Source organism: Molothrus aeneus, chromosome Z (genome assembly GCF_037042795.1).
Source record: "Molothrus aeneus isolate 106 chromosome Z, BPBGC_Maene_1.0, whole genome shotgun sequence".
NCBI lineage: Eukaryota > Metazoa > Chordata > Aves > Passeriformes > Icteridae > Molothrus > Molothrus aeneus.
In genome coordinates, this window is record NC_089680.1 from 33,386,575 (window position 1) to 33,406,858 (window position 20,284).

Below are 20,284 nucleotides of genomic sequence, written 5' to 3' on the forward strand. Positions count from 1 at the left end.
TCTCCATTTACTAGGAAGCTTCTCTGAAGCAATGAAGAAAAAGCAATTGCTCTGCTTTCCAACCAACGTTCCATAAAACCCCCTAGTAGAGTTGTAATTGGAACTGAGAAAATCCAAGCCTTCTCTCTCAACTGCTTAAACCTCTGTGCTGTGCAGAAGGTATCCACTTACTCTGGTTCATCATTAAAAAGTGAACCTGACTTCAGTACTGTGAAAGAAAAAAAAAGAAACCACCACCCTCAGTAGCTTGCACGTCCCTCTCAGATAAAGATCTCAGTTTCATGATTAACTTGGGTAGGTTCAAATATTTGCTGAGCCAGGAATTTCAGCTGGGGGATGGGAGCCAGATTCAAAGTAAAAGTTGTCATCAACTAACAAGTGGCCAATGGAGAGCTAACTTTCTCATTTTAGCTAAGTAAATGAGAAGACCATTGTAAGAAGCCTTAAAATAGTCCCTATCACTGGCTGCTGCATGCAGCATTGAAGATGAGAAAAGCACCATGAACAGCCAAATACAGGAAGTGGCTAACTGCAGAAAAAAATAGAATAAAAATTTTCCTTGAAAAGAGGTGCATCTGTAGAAGCAGCCTTGTGCAAGCAAAATAGCCTGCTTGCAAGCACAGCATCACCTTGTACATACTCATGCTGGATCACAAATATAGGTGCTGCTTCAAGACCTTTAGTCTGAGGCTGTGAGACTGTTTATCAATTTCCTATAAAATAAAAATATTAAAAAAAAATCTGTCTGTATCCTTGGTGGTTTCCAGTACATCCGGATAGTTCATTTCTTGGGCAGGCAGGTGGGAAAAGGAATGGTACAAAAAGGGAGGAGCTTAGGTTAAATCTGTTTTCCTTGCCTTAGTGTTTGGTGGAGATCAAAATTGCTAAAGGAACAGAGCAGCAACTGAAGAGCCCACAGAGGTTATCTTCTTTGCCAGTTAAACTTCCAAAAGGAAATAAATTCAAAGTAAAAGGAGAAGCAGACACATTAAAAAAAGGGGAAGAGAGGACTAATATTTTCCTGTCACTTCTTGCAAACAGTGAGAACTTCTAATAAAAACACTGAGAATTTCTTTGAGATCTGCTTGTTGCTCCTCAAGGCAGTCAAATAGTATCGAAAAGTTTTGCCTTCTTCATACTACACATACCAAAATCCTCCTACACTATGAAACACCACTTGTACCTAATAATGAAATCCCAAATACCTGCAGTACATTTATGTTTTGCACTTGATTGATTAGCTTCACTTATAACAATCCCTTGCTTCCCTAGTTTTAGCCTCTGCCTACTCAAACAATTGTCAGTTCTAAATATAATTTAAATCTGCAGAGTCATAAAGGTACAGCCTACTTCAAGTGGAGATGGAAACCTGTGTTTCTGAACTAATTTAGATTCAGACTGTACTTGATATACTTCTTTACTGCTAAAGGATTCTTACTGTACTGCTACAGAAGGATTTGAGAACATTTCTTGGTTTTTAGGACCACAATACAGATGTATATAGTCAGAAGAGAAAAGACAATGCAAACTTTGTTCACTTTTTATCAACTAAAAAAGCACAGATACCCACACAGAGATAATGAGTTCCTCATTATCCTGCAGGAGAGATACAAGTGTCTTGTCAAAAAGAGATACTAACATGCCCACACCTGTATTTTCCTTGATATATTGCCAAGTCTTTTCTTTTTATCTAAATTTCAAAATCTTGAGTGGTGCCCATTGAATTTGCAGCCTACTATTCCTTGCAGTCATATTCACAGTGTTCTTTTATTAACACAGAACATTTTTTTTCTAAAATATTATGTCTGAAGCAGGAAAAGAACTAAGCAGTTTTGACATGCTTCCACATGTTTTACACACACGTACCTGCACAAGGACATAACAATCTGTAAAAATGCTAATAATGTTGTACATATTGTTTCACTTTTATAAAATTCTTGCAATTAGTTATTGAGAAACATAAAGCACTGGCTTGTGTGAAACCTTAAACCAAGGATACAGCATTCCAAAGTACGGTGGTTAGCCAAGCACTGTGGTTTCCGTTAGGTCGGGGATAAAGCCTGGCTTTTATTAGCTTAGAAGGGGAGCCCTCTGCTGGGTAGGACACGGACGCACACGGTCCCCCCGGCCGCCATGGGCACCGCGTCCGCTGTCCCTGGCACTCGCAGCCTTCTGCCCGCTCCAAACCCTGCTCGGCGCTGCTGGCAGTCCAGCCAAGACTCTGACATGGTGCAGATAAGTTCTGACAACTGATAGCATTCCTACACATTTGTTTATGTCCCCAGGACATTACTGACACGACTGTGGTTTTAGGCTAATGCCTGTATCAACAGGCATTGTACCTTTGAGGAGGAATCAAATTCCAGGAGGCACTGGATCAGCCTTTACCTTGCCCTGCTCTAGCTATTATGCCACCACTCTTGTGAATATTTTTTGTAGCCGAAAGCAAAGTTTCTGCACCTTGGTGATGCTACCATGACTTTCACCTCAGCCCCAACAAGTGAAGAGTTACATGTAAGGCAGCCTTATTACCTCACTCATTGTTGCGTATGATGCTCTGAGTAATAAAAACTGCTTCTTCAGGCTGCAGTATTTCAGTCTGAGCTGTTATTTACAATGTTACATACAAGCCTGGGAAACAGGAATAAACTGGGATAGACAGCCCAGACAAAGCAGCTCAGCTCTAGTCAGTGCACAGGCTGTTGGAGGCTTTGATTCATTGATACAAGGCAGCAGCTCTTTGCTGTAGCTCCTCTTCTGCTCTTCACCAGCAGTGCTACAAGCTCCCCACATCCCCTTGCTCTCTTGCCACATCCCACTTCCTCTTTGCCTTCCTTAAACAGACATTATTCTCACACACTCCAGCTCCAGAAAGGACTCCTATCTCCCTAAACTCCCCACCAAAAATTACTTCCAACTTTCTCTGTGTGGCCTGCTTTCACAGCTACAAGTGTTAAACAGACCCTGTTGCTCTGAGCACTTACTACACCTACTATGGGCAGCTTTGGGATCTTCATCCAGGGCAAGCCACCTCCAGGAAGAAAAACCAGGAGCCTCTAAGATCCTTGACAATTAACTGAAAAACTACCCCAGTCTTCTATACCTACAAATATAGCCTAATATAGCCTATTTTCCACTATTTACCTTCACAAGTCTGTATGATGTGTGAGATTCTGTGAGACCTGAGCAGCACTATTTGCTAAAATATATGTTACAATTAAGATATTTTCTTCTAATAGTACTGTTTTGGATAGCACACTTAGAGGCTTGTACTTTGTTTCTCACTGTGCTCTTTAAAGTCTGTGTAGCTGTACATCAAGCTGGGATGTTCAGATGGGATACAAAAATCACCTGCCTTGCCCACCAACACCATCTTTTGTCTTTCCTACGGACAAACTTGAAGAATGAGACAAGAACCAGAAAATTGATCTAATTTTTTCCAGACTTATTTCTCCTGCAACATTACTTTGTCTTCATCTGCTACACAAAAATCTACAATTCTATTAATAAGTATTGTTAACATCAGTGTTTTTTGTAGGACTAAGCACTATCTTAATCCACAAACTAGAATCTATAGTTTGCTGATGAACACCATGACAGAAAAAATACCCCAATCCATATGTTCTGCGGTAAGTCAAGTAATGGTCTAGGAGTAACAATTTTATTCATGTTATGACATCCAAGAAGCACCCCTCTAGCTAAAAGATGTCCAACTGAAGATGCCTAATTTAAGATACAAATTTTAAAATACAGTAAGATGTAACCACTGCTTACTTTCTAGTGTTTTCAGGTAACAAGTATAATTAGTGGGTGATGTAGTAAGGAAAAAACCCACAGCTGTGCAAAGATCTGCCTGCTATTCAGATTGGTTATCTCTTAACACCACATTTAATGTATTTATATACTGCATAAGATACCACTAGAACTTCATGCACAGCTTGTTTTAGACAGAATGTTCTCATCTTAACAAAAAGAATTAAGAAGGAAGGAAGCCATCACTCCAGCCTGTGAAGAGAAGAAACCTGGCAGCACTAGCTTCCCTGTTATCACTTAGTTGTCATGATGTTATTTTCAATAAGTAAACTTCTTTCTGCTTAAGACCTCTCAAATTCTCCACTTGTAAAGTTCTATTTAAGATTGTAATTCTCAAAATACTTACATGATAAAAAAGGTATATTTTATTGGGATTTTCTTTTTATTAGAGTCTATCTAAACAGTCTTTATGGAAAATCAAGCCACTAAAAGCAGTAATCTTAAAGATGACAATTCTGAAAAACAGATCTTAGAGTGCTTTTTATAGTTCTATGAGAACAATAAAAATAGACCACTCCAGATGTTCAGGTCACTGAATGATACTGGTGTGGAAATGGACTCATGAGCTAATCCTGCAAACTTACAGAACATATTAGTAAGATTCAACTCTGGAAAATTAGTCAAACTCATTACATGCCTGAGGGCAGAGACTAGCTAACCAGACACTACAAAGCCTGAAAATTTGCATCTGAGGTTTTTTTCCAGCATATTTGTGCATGTGTTCTACTAAATGTTCTACTAAAAAGCATTCTACTAGACATGATGGACTTAAATGCACAGGAAAGGAGTTCTATTTTTGAACAGATCACATGAAAAATCCTAGGACTGTAAAAGTGAACTATTGCATCATGCTATATTAGTAAGTAAGAAGTAATATTAAAAACAATCAGGTCTTCCATTATAATTATTAATGTAGTGTCAAGTCATATAAATCTGGTGGATACAATGGCATTTCTTCAAGCACTCTAATGACACTCTCAAAATTACTAGATTCCTTGTTCTCATTAGTAGTTCTAACATCAACACCTTTCACTTTTATACTTTCCTCACATGAAGCAGATAAGCAACAAAGTGATCTCTTAAATGAAAGTTACAAAATTCTTGCTTTGAAACTGAAGGAACTGTTGACCCTACCTTTGTAACCTCCCAACCAGCTTTGAGACATATATATTTACATACTCCAAAGCATTTGCAAACACGTAACTACAAAAAATGCTATTAGCATCAGACTATTAGAATCTGTTTTGTTTTTTAGGTCTTGCATCATGTGACAAAGACAATAATTCTTTAACAATTAGCAGCTATTTGCTGATTCTTAGTAAAACAGGACAAATACTGTAAGTCTGGACTCTCCTAGTTGTTACAAAGCATTAGGCAGAAAAATACACAGTGGTTCTGGAAATCTCTGTTAACTACTTCACCAAAATTGAACAAAACTAAATAGCAAGCTGAAAACAGATGTACACAAAATATTAGGGAAAGTTTCCTAACTAACAGAACTGGCAAGATTAGAAAAGCCTTTCAAACACAGTATTAGGAACAAAAATTTTAGCCATTTTAAATTAATCTTCATTAGCTGATGAAGAGGATTATACAATGTGCCTGCCTGAAATACAGGAAATAAAGCACTTTTCTGCTGTGTTCTAGCTCTTCAGAACTTAAGTAACCCTAGAAATCCTACTGCCATGAACTTTATTTTGTCCTTTGACCACAGAGGTGGGAAAGGTATAGGCTGTCCAATGTTCTATTCACCCTTTCCTTTGTTAGATTATTCTCTGTTAATAAGCTGTGAAAGGAATTGCTTTCAGCCAATATATAAAGTTGTCTGCATTAATAATTCCCTTTACACATAGTTAGTAACTCTGCCTTGCTTCTACTGAATACTTGATTCAAACCCAGGGATTTTGCATAAATTACAGGTGTGTTTACTATTTGTTGACTTAATTAGATGTTAACTTACAGAAGCAATACAAGTAGGAACTAACTTTCCTGGATGGGCTCTTAATATTTTTTACATTATTTATTGATATTAATAAATAAATATTTTGTTTATCTGAATTAAAAAATATGTATGTAAATATGTATGTAAATAATGTCTCCATAGAGTATAGCAAATTTAAGAAAATTTGCCTGGGAGTAAATTGAGAGCTCAATAAAATCCCAAGAATTAGCCCCCCCACCACTGTATGACATGCATTGTACTTGTTTACAGGTCTTAAAAAACTCACAAAATCCAATTTGCTGTTTACTGAAAGAGAACAAAAGTCCTAAGGCTGTACAAACTATTGGCACTAAAATGATTTTAACGAAAAATGTTTTATTTCTTATAAAACAAACACTGCACACCACTATAAAACACACAACTTCTGCTTAGCTCTGTAATTGTGCACTTCTGTTTTGCATGAAGTTTGATTTAAATAGAAGAAACTGCAAGCATTTACTGTCATTAAGTTGAATTTTAATATTTAAGAGAACATTTAACTTTTAAAATTAAAAATATTTTTTACCTGGTACGGGCTGTCTCTCGTTCCATTCACTTGTGATTAAAACCTCTAGGATTTTTATGTGGTGTTCTGTATTATCAGAGCTGTAAGAAATGGATTAGGCAGTAAGAACTAGGAGAAATAGAAAAGTTTACTTTAAATTATTAAAACAAAATAGAAAGAAATTACTACAATGCCCTCACACCAGAAATAAGGTCAGAAAATTATTTAATTAATCTTATTTTGTATATAACTAATTCATATTTACAGTACAGAATATGGTGAAGATGATCCACGTACCTTGCTATCTGGAATCTGAAGAGCAGAGGGCTGAAAATTTCAGCCAGAGACCTTGCATTCAAGAGATTTTTGCTGGAGGCTTGACAAACTCTGAGGAAATGTTTGAGCAAATACTGGAGTGTGAGCCAATACTGAGGAGGTATATTTGGAGATCTGATCAGTTTCTTCAGCAACTGAGCATATTCCTCTGAGCTCTGCACTTCTGCAAGCAAACAGATAAATGATTCTTGAAACCAGCACAGAAACATTCAAGTAAAATGAAACTATATGTGGCTCCTTTAGAGACACCAATTTTACAAAAAAAAAAAAATCTGTCCTTCATTAGAACCAAAAGATATCTTTCTTCTTTTAAAATAAGAGAAACACTCAGGGAAGAGTAAAGAACAAGTATTTAAAAGTCAAATGGAAACAGATATGCATTTTGGTAAAAACCACAATGTGTTCAGAGTGTACTGGTAGAAGTCTGTCTTGTGTTTAGCGTCACACATGATTGGGTAATTTTGAGATGCAGTAGATAAGTCTCACAGGTGCTGTTCTAACTTTGAAGGTTACCAGTAACAATATCCTGTCCTGAGATATATAACAGAATACTTGGCCCATGTGCTGAAAGCTTATAAGCTGTACTTGTTTGAAATGACCACTGTAGATGATGAATCTCACATGCATGTATTTCTCACTTCATAATCTGCAACCCCAATGTAACACAGCACTACATGACCTCTAATACATTTACTTTGTCAGCACTGATAAAAAGTTAAAAATTAGCTTTCTGTATACAGTCCTTGATTTTTTCCCCCAGTTCTTCTATAGTGTTTCTACTTACTAAAATGAAGAGAACTGTGTTATCCCTTATATTTTACATTATGTTTGCCTAAGTAAGTAACCAAATAATGCAGAATAATGTCTAGATCTAAACTGAAACAGTTTTCATAGAAAAGGGTAAAGGTATATTTATAGCTTCTGAGATGCTGCCAGGTTGTGTAGAATTTTTGCTGTTCTGTAACAGCTGAACCACCAGTTATCCAGAATTCTAATAAAAGCCTTTCTGTTTGATATTTGAAATAATGTCATAATCATACCTTGAGATACAGAAATCATGTCACTGTAAACAGCTGCTGGAATGATGGGATTTGGCAGGTCCAGGATATACCTCTTGAGAGCATCTGATAAAGCGTGAACATCAAATGTCTCTAAATCTAATGAAGAGGCATCTAAAGGGAAAGAGCAACATGCTTTTTAGACTTCAGAAAGTGGAAAAAATATACAAGCTCATAACAAGCCAAAATTGCTAACTTACATCTGGTTCATGGGGAACAATTCATAAGAACGTAAGACACCAAGAAATGTCTTTGAGAAGAACAACACACAGAGTTCAACACCATGCCCAGTCCCTTGGCATCTGATGAACCAAATGGTTTCCATAACTGTGTGTGGCCTTCTTTCTCATACAATTCAGGGCTGAACTCAGAGCAATGGTAGTGACTTGCTGCATCTTGGCAATGTTATGGAACATCAGAATATTTTTAACAGGTCTCTGTTTTATGTGTAAATATTTTGTGTAAGTAGTAAGTACTAATCAAAGGTTTGGCCAAATGCAGCTTCTCTACAGGGAGCTACTTCTATTATGACTAAAAGTTTGATTAACATCTTGGGGATCCAAGCCTGCAAATATTTATGTAAGTAAGTCGAAACAAATATACACGTGCAGAACAGTGTGCTTGGTGTTTTATGCAGCTGTTGAGATTTATCTTGTAAAACCTGATACCCTTCCAGGATAGTTATGACTTGGGATAAGGTTTGGCAGTGTCACATAAAGGACTACTTGTTAGTGTTGGAGCGAAGAATATCAGCAGCAAAAATTAAAATGGGAAAATACAAAAATCCTTATTTAGTGAAAGCAAGGGTTCATCCTATAACATGAAACTCTGGCACAGTAAAGTCCTCAGTGTATACAAAAAGATCCTTATTTTGTACAAGAATTTGGAGGCATTAATGCTGATCAGCCTTCTATCTAGCATGATTCTTGGTAAAATAACTTTGAATCTGTTTGTCTGCTTTAAACAAAGGGAACAGGGAGGTAGAGGACTCAAATAAATGGTGTGTCTACCAATACTGTGAAATAAAGCAGCCAAGAGGGGGTAGTGAGAAACTTAGTGCTCCTCCATCTCCTTTGTTTTCCTCAACAAAGAGCTTGCAGTATGAGCTCAAACCTTCTCAGACACCAAAGAATTGCATGAGAGAAATGGCATAATAAATGTCTTAAATGATATAAAACTTGCAGTGTGGGAATGATTTCTGCAAGAGCGATTATGTGTCAGAGATTCCACAAATTTTTAAAGAAATAACTTTCATTACTTTTGCTGCTTACGGACTGTTTTTTATTTCATGAGCCAAGTTAAATCATGCATTTTCAGTGTTGACCATTTCTCTGAAGTATGTCCCAAATTACTATAATGAATACATGAGTAAGAATATACTTATTCTACAACTCTCTGGGTGTAATATCATAAACACACCTGGACTCTTCCATCTGCTAAGCTGACAAGATGTAAATCAGCTTTGATTTTGGAGCTAGATAGTATTGTGTTGATGCTAACAGACAGTTATCCAATTAAAAAATGGAGAGTATTTTAACCACTAGCAGAACAGCACATTAATGCAAGTTCCCAACTTTGAGACCAAAGCTGACTTTGCTCTCTGAATTAGCATTCTGCTAATTCAAAGCCAGCAGGCAGAGGAAATAGATCTGCCTCTATCCCTGTACCTGGATACTCACTGCACCAGCTCTGAGCTGAAGATCCTAATCCTATTTTAAAGAGAAGTCAGAAAGGGACACTTTTACTAAAGGGAAAAATTCTGTTTCTGCTACTCAAAACAACATTTTAAGTAGGAATACATGTAAACCATGAGTTTTTAATCTCAAGGGGCAGATAAACCTTTCAAAAATTATAGCTCATTTTAGAGACTTAAGAAAGGATTCAGATAAATAAAGAAATATAATCATATTGGTGCCACCAAAAATCTGGATTTATGCAGACTGAAAAACATAAACACAACACTGAAGAGGTTGCTGCTATCATGAGGCTGCTAGCACCACATGCCATTCTTCTCTCCCTGCTTGTACACATACAATTCTTCATTCCTACCACAACCAGCATAGGATATGATGCTTTTTTGTTTTGAAAAAGCAGACAACTCAGAGTATAATCTCTTATTCGCTTTGTTAATGTTCGCAATTATTCAAAATGAGGAGACTAAATCACTGAGTGATTTGCTTTTTTTGTCCCTTTGGCAACAAGGCATGTAACCATTTCCATTTTCTACCCCTTGTATTTTTGCACTCTTTTAGGCAAATGAAAGCTCACACCACACATTGCACCCTAGTTTGCCAAGTCATGGTCAAACTCTCCTCCTACTCTCATTCTGAAACAGTGCTGCCATGCCAGTATATTCTGTCCTGAAGAATAAATTAAGTATACCAAAAAAAGAAGAGGAAATATATTTCAGGAAACTTGAGCGGGTATGTGGTGTAGTTGCATTTTACTATCTGAGAACTCAGCCTACAATATTAATTCAATTGTCTTTCTTCAGTATCCCTCTGTAGCAGGTAGATAATGGGCTGCTATCGACACCCCACCTACTGGACAAAAAAAATGCACTACAGAACTGTACATAAACGACTGGCCATTTGTTTACAAAATAATAATCTGCAGCCTTTCAGGACTAATCTATCTTTACCTCGATTCTGAACAAAACATCTTGTTTTTCTCAGTACAGCAAACTGTCAGTCTTTGAACAAATGAGACAACAAGAGATTAAAATAAATATTCTTAGAAAAAAAAGGTGCAGCTGAGCCATGAAAAAAGACAACTTGTAAAAGTGAAAAATAGTTTTCATATCAAGTGTAGAAGTTAGAAAAATTTTTTATTTATATATATCTTTTTCATAGTATGTTATTGAGAACCAGCACATATGAGTGAGAGTGGTCTGACCACAAAATCTGTCTAGTGCTTTAAGGAAGAGAACTGTACTTACCACACTCAAAAATTTGTCTTAATTCCACTGCACTGCTTGAGCCTTGTGCTCCATACAAAGTTGAGTACTCCAGACCTTCAAAACAAAATTGATAGGACACGTTCAGGATAGCATTAATATTTTGGTGACTGTTGCCCTGATGCAACATATTTCTGTTTTGTTCAGTAAGTACTTACAGTATAAACTAGCAACATTCTTTCACCTACCACACTACAGAATGTGATTGCTTTTTTGAGGCTGTAAGACACCTCTTTGTGCACTCAAGCTGCTGTGTCTGCAGAAAGAGATGGCCAAAGAAGATCAGAGATGCTGGCATCATATTCTGTAGAACTGTCCACTGGCCAACTATAAAAGGCCAGGACTAGGAAACAGATTCACACCAGTATCAGAGAAAGTATCTGTATATATCACATAATGTGATACAATAATTCACCTGAATTGTTAGAGAAGACATCAGTAAAGTGTTTTCACATGAAAGATATTGTTTACAACTTTCCTACATTAGTGAAAATAGAGAAGACACAAGGAAAGAGACCATATGCAGGGATGCAGAGCACTGACAATTTAACACTATCAGTGGTGTCTCCTGAAAGCAGCAGCTCCTTATGCACACTTGTGCTAAATACTGGCCCTCCACGCTGATATCAGCAAGCTTCTACTCTTTCAGGAAAGGCTTACACTCTTTTAAAGTGCCAGAGAAGTATGTTAGAACCCATAACCCCAAGGACAGCAGCCTGATTCTCATCAGAATACCACTTCTGCTCTTGTTCCCCAGCTTAAGGCCCCTAAACAAGCACGACTCACAGAACTGCTCCTTACCTCACCAGCACTATGAAAGACACATCAGAGGAGGTGCCAGGAAGATATAAATAGGGCAAAAAAAGTATGACATTGTAAAAGAAAGAGGAAAGCTTCAAAAGGATGGAGAGATATCAACACAGGAAAGCAGATGAGGAAAAGAAACCATAAAAATAACACTGTCTGGTTCATTACAGAGCAGCAATAAAGAATTGGCTCCTGAAGAATAAAACCAGTTCTTGAAACCTTTTCATATTTTATTATTTTCTTTTTTCCCCTGCTTTGGGGCAAAACATTACTTTTTTCCCTGTGCCACCAACTCAATGTTATGCTGGCATTTACATAACCAACTAAAGGTGCTTACTCGATAGAAAAGAAACCCAAACAATACCAAACCCTTCTCCCTTACTTTCCAATAATACTTATATTAATTATTAAATGCCATTTGAGGTAAGCTTTGGTTTTGCTCCAACAGTCCAAATAGCCTCTAATGAGCAGAAACCTTAACAAACCTTAAGGAGATTATTTTGGGTGTTAAGTAATGTGATTACTTTACATTATCAGTTCTAGAAAGAGGACATGCCAGCTCTGGATCCAGTTCTGCAGTCTTGCTTCACATAAGCAACAGAACACTTTGGTAGATCATTCTTCAGCCTACCTTTCTTTTCAATTGTCTCTACTATCTTGACAAGAATTGGTGGAGCAACATCAGGAGGTGTGAACTGCTCTGTAAGGTCTGGAAGTGAAAAAGCTGTAAAAATAAAAAGAAACATAAGCCAAACTGCAGATGAATGCAATTACTTTTATGAAAATCATGACATGTAATGCAACTAGTTAATTTTTAATCACAGAACAAACATCCCGGTTGTCAGTGCTGTATGAGAAAACAAACTCCATAGTTAATAAAAAAATTGAATAAAAATTATGACAATTGCATTTTTAATAGCATTTTCTTTCAGGGACCTCAGTCCTAGATTCATGCCCCATATTGTCTAGGAAAAGAAAACATAATAGAATGGATGTGCAGAAATACAATGCAAGTAAGGAAAGAAAAAGTCTTTCTGTCTGAGATATTCCAAACCACTGTGCACCAAGTGAAGGAGCTATTAAACACATAACTGGCTGTGAGTGCCTGATCCCCTCGGTAAAACAGACTTAAAAAGGCCTGAAACAGCAGTAGAAACAAGTATTTCACACTCATACACAAGCTCAGTAACTTCTGTGCATTTCAATTTTCAAGCATTATACTATTAACAGTATAGTTTACTTGAAGCACGAATTTTCTTTTTTACATGGACTGGTTAGGAATAATTAGCAGTATAATTGGAAAGGGACACTTTGCAGATTCAAACAAAACTGCACACAGGTTTTATACAAAGTCAGCTTTCATGCAATCTGGTTTCTTAATGGAGAGAACACACTCTTAAAAGTATGTTCTGGCTCTGTGTGGAAAGATCTATCTCTAAATACACCATTTTCCCCAAAAGAATAATTCAAAAGTTTTAGAGTGGTCCTGTTTAACACTGGGAAACAAAAATGTTTACATAAACTACTGCCAGAACCATCTGGCATAGTTTGATGGATTATGATTGATAAACAAAAAATTAATCATTGAAGCAAAAATTGTCATTTGCCTAAGCAATGGTGATCTCTACTCAATTAAACTCACCATGGACAGAGAGCAACTCTTGAACACACATATACAAAGGTGCCTGTAAGGATATGCATAAATACATATATGCACACCCTCCACCCCTATTTTCAGAAGACTGAAACAAAATTATGATGATAACTAAGTAGAAGGAGAAAAAAACCCACAGAAAATTATGAACAGAGAGTTTTTAACTAAAAACTTTGAGATAACAACAACAAAAAAATCAACTGAGAAAGAATATATATCAACTGAGAAAGAGAGAGCAGACAGTTTTGGCTGGTAATTCACCCTGTTTTGAATTACATAACTTCATTAAAATGCAAACAATTTTGCTGTGGTTTAACCCCAGCCAGCAACCAAGTCCCACACAACTTCTCAGGCACTCTCCTCTGGTGGGATAGGGGTGAGAGTCAGAAGGGTAAAAGTGAGAAAATTAGCAGACTGAGGTTTAGATAGTTTAACAGAGAAAGCAAAAGCCACATACAAAAGCAAATCAAGCAAATCAAGGTATTAATTCATCCCACTGGCATGCAGATGTTCAGCCATCTCCAGGAGAGCAAGGTTTCATCACTGGGTAATGGCTACTTGGGAAGGCAAACACCATCACTTTGTGCATCTCCCACTTTCTTATTCTTCCCTCAGATTTATTGCTGAGCACAGTGCTCTGTGGCATGGAATGTCTCTTTGTCAGTTGTGGTCAGGTGTCCTGGCACTGTCCCTTCTCAACTTCTTGTGCACTCCCTGCCTCCTCACTTGTGAGGTGGGGTCTGAAGCAGAAAAGGCCTTCACACTGTATAAACCCCACTCAGTAATAATTAAAATATCCCTGTGCTATTAGCACTGTTTCCAGTGTGAATCTGAAATGCAGCCCAAGGATAGTTACTATTAAGAAAATTACTTCTACCCCAGTCAAAACCAGCACAAATTTAAAAAACAGCAGGACAGCAAGGAAGGGACAGAAGTTTGGAAGTGTAGAGAGATGAGGAGTGAAATGAAAGACAATAGTAGTAATAGAAGTGAAGCATACTGGCAAAAAGAAGGAAAATTATGGTACCATAATGATGGAAATACTTTCCTAACCCATTCATAACTGAGGGTATTAGAAAAACATCTGTTAGTTGTAACAGTTTAACTTAGGAGGCCTGGAAGATAACCATTCAGGAGTTTAGAAAGAGTTGCCCATGCAGATCTCTGCCCTGCTGACGCTTTTTAATGACTTGAGGAAAATAAGAAGAACTCCCACAGATCCAAAGAGCTCTAACACCTGATATCATACTCTGCAAGGACAAGTAACATGCCTACATGCTAGTGTCATTATAGGTCCTGGACAAAATAAAGAAAAACCTAAAACTAGGCTCATATAATGCAACAAAAGACAGCAGACAGCTCTGTAATGAAGGATCATCTGCACAGTTTTTTAGAAGATAGGTTCTTTCCTTAGATAAACACAATAAACTCCAAAATTCTGCCAGATAGTTGATTTAGTATAACACTCCAATTAAGCTAAATTCAATGCAGCATGTTATACAGGTATATTAAGGTAGAACAAGCTACTCAGGGAGCAAATGGACTTTTCAACTCTTTCCATCTTCAAATCACATTCAGATTCCATTTGGAACATCTCTTTTATATCTGCTTCATGAACACAAGATGGGCTCAAATGGAAAAAGCTGCACTCTAAGTAGCCTCTGCTGAGAAATACTGAAATACAGACCAACAGATTTGTAATATTCAAATCAAATAGTTCTTTTCAACCCCAAACTATATATCTATCTTATGATATGGACAAATCTATTGAAATAATAAATGAAAGATTAGAGTGGTTTCAAAGCGTATGCTATGAAAATTCTCAGATTGTGAGACACTAGCAGACTCAAGTGAATGTTAAGGGCTTAAAATGGATCCCTTACATGGTAGCAGAAGAAGAATATGTTTTAAGAACAGAGCTTACAAAAATTTACCTATGAAAGTAACTTTCTGGTCCCTGACGGAGCTAGTTACATTTAATTCCTCCCTCTTTCATAACATCAACAAAATTGCATCATCTCTGAACAAAGATGCTCATTTCCTAATTCCAGATGGAGGCAACATGTAGCCACAGTCATCAGCCTAAACTGAAACAGAGGAAAGAGACAAGAAGGATAAATAGAGACAGAGGATGGAAGTCAAAACTGACAGACAGTTGGACCTTATCAAGGGACAGCTCGGTGGTTCAGGGATGGCCTGTCTAGGCTATTGAGCAGCACAGTGCTTTCTTCCATTAACCGAATTGTGCCTTTAAATAATGGCAAGACATCAACAAATACCTATCAAGAATATATAGAAATATTAGAAATATACCTATTAGAAAAATAATTCTAATTTCCACTGATGTAGACTTTCTACACAAGGGGTGGAGTCCAAGGAAAGCAAAGAGGAGAGCCCAGCCACAGGGGAAGAAGGCCCTTGCAAGGTAAAGACAAGACAATACAGAAAACAGTTTGTCTCTGTAGACTTTACCTAAATTACCTAAGCAGAGAGGGCCTCTTCCTGCAGCCTTTTTGTGCTCCATGCTTTTCATCTTAACTTTAAGCAGAACTTTAGCTTAAAACCAGGTTTTTATCATAATCTGTTACAAATATCTTTGTTGTAGAGTATTCATCAATCAGTAATATTCTTACTTATTGAAAGCCTTTTGGAAGCTATGTATTTCCCTTTATATTTACACAAAACCTGTAATGTACCTACAAAACATGTGTATGCAAACAAAATGCCACATTACTTTAAATGAAAAGTTTCCAAAAGTTTTCTGCTAGAATAAAATATGCATTTTAGGAGTTCAGAGGATTTCTGATGTCTCTTCCTCTCTTTATCCCACTCCTTTCCAAAACTGGAAACTTATATAGCCAAAGACATTGCTGAACTTTTAGATATTACATGAAACTTCAAGTGAATGATAATGCCTTCCATAAATACATAGTATGTAAAATACTTGTGTATTTGATGAAAACTCAGGATATTCATCTCTCTTTTAAGCTCTACAGCAAAAAGACACAAAGAAGTCCAAAACCTGCAGTTATCAGCAACTTCAAAGTTACAGAGGAAAACATCTAAGTCACATAGTTACAATGCTCAGCAACGTAGAAGAAAAACATTCACTTCATCAGCATGTTGAAGACAGCATGAACAAATTAAAATCATTTAACCTCCCACCTGTTCTAGGATTTTCCACTCACTGTGTCACCTTCAATATAATTAACACACAACATCATACTGACTTTTGCTTCAAATTTCCCAGCTTTCGCACAAAATAGAAAATTAAGTTTGTTTAAAGGCAAAAGGCTTTACAAGACACATGTAGATAGAAGTTATAATTAAAGAAGTCCTGATCCTAGATTACGTGTACCAGGAGAAAACCCAGAATGCATGTTAAGATTTGCAGTGGGAAATGAAGACTTTTTAGATAGGTCAGTTTTAGTAAAAGACAACTGAAAAAAACCTCACATGCAACCTGTACTTAGTACCTGATTTCAAAGTAGTCTTTTTCTTTGAAGAATGCTGTAGGGCAGCAAAGATGTTTGAAGAACCATATCCACTCTAAAGGATTTGAGCAAATTTGTAGATGCCTCTGCTAAAATCCTGTATCAGTTTTTCATTAAAAGCAATATTTTTCCCCAAATACCTCTGTTTTGTTCTTTTTTTTTTCCTTCCCTTAATCCCAGGGTCTCCAAAATATAATGGTTCTCAAAACTGTCTTCTTCCTAGGTCTAGTAGTGGGTCTCCAGATCGTAAGGAAGCTTCTGATGACACTTAATAAAAGATGGGTTTTCCACTAGCTCTATTTTTACCTTGCCATAGTGAGAATCAATGAGATGAACCAAAAATCAAGAGTTCTCTCCAATCTGTAAACTCTTCCTTCTCCCTGTTACAGACAGGACTGAACAGCTCTAAGGCAATGGCAACGTGTGGGAGATGAGAGCATACCTTACATTCAAGGGTTGCCAGCACAGCTACAAAGTGCAAGATGAAACCAGCACACAGCTGCACCTTTTGGAAGGGTTCTCAGTAAAAAGATATAGAGTTAGTACCTGGCAATGACAAGTGGAAATTTAAAGCTGCAATTTGGCTTCAGATGATTCTGAGACATATCTTTCATTACTGCTAGAAGAAGAATGAAATTTAAAAACATATATAATAAAACCCCTTAAAATGTACAGTACCATGAAAGGGAGTTTAATTTCTAAATGATTACTATTTAGAAACTATATACTAACTCTACTTGAATTTAATTTTTAATTAAGACTACTCCACAAATGTTCTTATTTTTCCAGAAATGGCATTAAAATTTGTGCACGCATTTTGCACTTTTGATGACAACAAAGCTCTATATAGAAGTCTGCTATTTGAGAGCTCAGGTGTTAAGATGATCACTATACTTATGGTGCATGCAGATATACTCTTTATGTTAGTGGATACAGTTGTATCCGCTAACATCATGATTTTCTATAGCTTTACACAGGTCCCTTGTTTGGAAGTCATACAATAACTCCAGACATTAAAGGTTTTACCAGTATTTAAATCAGCTATATTAAACATTAGCATATTAATTAATGCAGAAGAAGAAATGCAAAGGTAAGGATCATGGTCAAGCAAGTTGTGATAATGCTCCAACAAGATTAGCCAACAAACTGTAAAGAAATTGTCTGCTCAAGCACCTAAAATACTTCTGCCATCAGCACCATCCGTATAATGCACTACCAGCTGTGGACAATGGGAGGTTTCCTACATAGTTCAACACCCATGCTTGCTATTGGAATTTCTGGGAAAGACAGGAGCTTACTTTCTTGATTGAAATACTATTATTTCAGCAGTTATGTACTCTACTCTAGGTGGGGAAATGGAATTCAAACCATGTGCCACTATTATAATCCATCTTCCTTGAAACAGAATCTGGATTTCAATAAGGATTCATACTGTCTGAATTCAACAGCTTATCAGTATACAATGTTGAATTCCAGTGAAGATGCATTGGAAATGAGGGCAGTTTGGCAGTTCTGCAGGCCTTTCAGGCAGTGGTATGTATTAAGCTGTCCCATGTACTCTTCCAGGGTGCTGGCTGCTAGTGACTCCCACATCAGAGACAGCAGAGCTTGAGGAGATTGTGCAGGGAACACACCAAAAGCCATGCCTGCGGAAACACAAATTCAGACCCTGGAAAAGTGGAAAGCACTAGGAGGTACATCATCATACAGATGATGGCACAACCTGAAGCTCTTCCTGGCCCTGTGGTGTCAGCTGGTACAGATGCTGAGCCTCAGCCATCACAGCCCTCTCAGCACCTGCTGTAATCAGCTGGAGAAGAAAAGGCCACATGAGCTTCACAAAATGTCTGAGTGAAAGGAGCCTTACTGACAAAAAACTCTTAATTCATAGTGAAAGGGAATTCTGTGATCTACTAAATGTTTCTTAACAGTCTAAAAAAGTAGTGAGTTCTTGCAAAAAGTTTCAGTACAACAGTACGAAAGGCTAAAAAAACCCCTCAACTCTTAACTCTGGAGAAATTTTCCATAGATATCTGTGCTTTGGGTTCAGTGTCAGACCAACACAAAAGATAAGTCTGGTATTAATTAAATAACAAAGAGCAACTCACCCTGAGATTTGAAGAGCTCAACCTTGCCTTGACATTTGCATTTTCAGATAACCTAATTGTATTTACCAAAAGAACAATGTTCAGAACTGCCCAACTGCCATTAGAAAAAGGTTTTCACTGGGCAAAGATGAAAGACAGAGGAGAGTGAAGAGAAAGTCAGTGTTACTGTGTGTCTCAAATAAATCAAGGACTGCAACAGATAGCAAATTCAGCTGCAATTCTTGGTAGAGAATACTTCTTAGTCCCTACTAAGAAGTATTGATTTTGTGTGGCTATAGTTAAATGCTACTTTAAATGGTTGAAATCATCATTTAAAGTGTCAGGAGGAAGAGCTGTTTGTCCAGTACCGGTTTCATTAGAAAGATTTTTAAAACACAACACCATTCATGGAAAAATATGAAAGAGACTTAAGCTCATGAATTTGACACATCATTACAAGCAGCTTAATAAGTCTGCCAACTATTAATTGTCTCTTACTTTTGTGAGATATCATCATTCATGCAGAAGCCTTGGCAGTAGAGAAGACTAGATTCAGGAGAACTGAAGACAGGTGAAGAGTATTGCAGCACTAGAAAAATAAATGGTCATGCCCACCAACACTATGAGCCTTTGAGCTCAGAAGAAGTCCATTTATTATGAGGCAAAAAATGTCTGAGACTCAGGATTTATTGTGATATGAATGACCCCAGAGCTATGAAAAGAAATATGGAAAATGATGCCTGCTGGTGACTTTAAATTACTGGGGTACAACTGCAAAGCAGAATGAAAATACTACCACTTCATAATCCTTGAATATTATGTACCCAGGACAATCTGCTTCTTCCACTGTCTAACAGGTGTTGGGTATGAACTAGGGGACAAAGTGGTAACTTGATTTACATGTTTCCTGTTAAGAGAACACTGAAAATTTTAGCCAGGAAATACAGATCTGTACTGAGAAAACAGTTTATTACATCTGCTGTCATACCTCTTTTTTTTCTGTCTTCAATGATGGAACATCTGAATAAAGCATAAATGAATAAAGCCTTTCAAGGGCATCAATGGAAACATTTAACCCTCATGGCAAAACAGTATTCTGGCAATACACTTTCAGATTTCAAATATCTTTGCAAAGCATTCATAGTTCTGCTGTGATCCTACATCAGTAACATCGAGTGACAACAACTTATCCAAGGCGCTTATTACAAAAGGATGACAACAGCAGTTATCACGAGCATGATGTACTGACTCGCCAGTCCCAGTTTACTGCCCAAAACAAAGCCAACATCTCCAGATTCCTCTGTGCAAGATAGGTACTAACACATAACCTATGCAGTTGAAAAAGGGACTTCAAACCAACTTTTATAGAAAAATGTACAAAACTTGTCATAATATTATGACACCTAACAGAATAAGCCAGTCATTTTTTCAGAAGGGTAAACACACGTATATTAAGATTGGGTCATTGACAGTCCAACCCACTAAATCTAAAAGGGTCAGAAAAAGCCTGAATGTTACTTCATTTTATCCTAATTACACATAGTATGTCAAAAAGACAAAGTTACCTGCATAAATCAATGTTGTAACTGAGAC

The 20,284-nt window shown here is 37.1% G+C and overlaps 1 protein-coding gene across 1 annotated transcript in view; it reads right to left on the reverse strand.

Moving 5' to 3' along the window:
* Nucleotides 1–20,284, reverse strand: part of PIK3R1 (phosphoinositide-3-kinase regulatory subunit 1) — a 55,945-nt gene that overhangs the window by 10,486 nt on the left and 25,175 nt on the right. The window contains exons 3-7 of the mRNA XM_066568831.1: nt 12,088–12,180; nt 10,632–10,706; nt 7,676–7,807; nt 6,597–6,798; nt 6,321–6,400 (exon numbers count right to left, since the gene is read on the reverse strand). Of these exons, the coding sequence (XP_066424928.1) occupies nt 6,321–6,400; nt 6,597–6,798; nt 7,676–7,807; nt 10,632–10,706; nt 12,088–12,180 (582 nt within the window). The remainder of the gene's footprint in view (nt 1–6,320; nt 6,401–6,596; nt 6,799–7,675; nt 7,808–10,631; nt 10,707–12,087; nt 12,181–20,284) is intronic.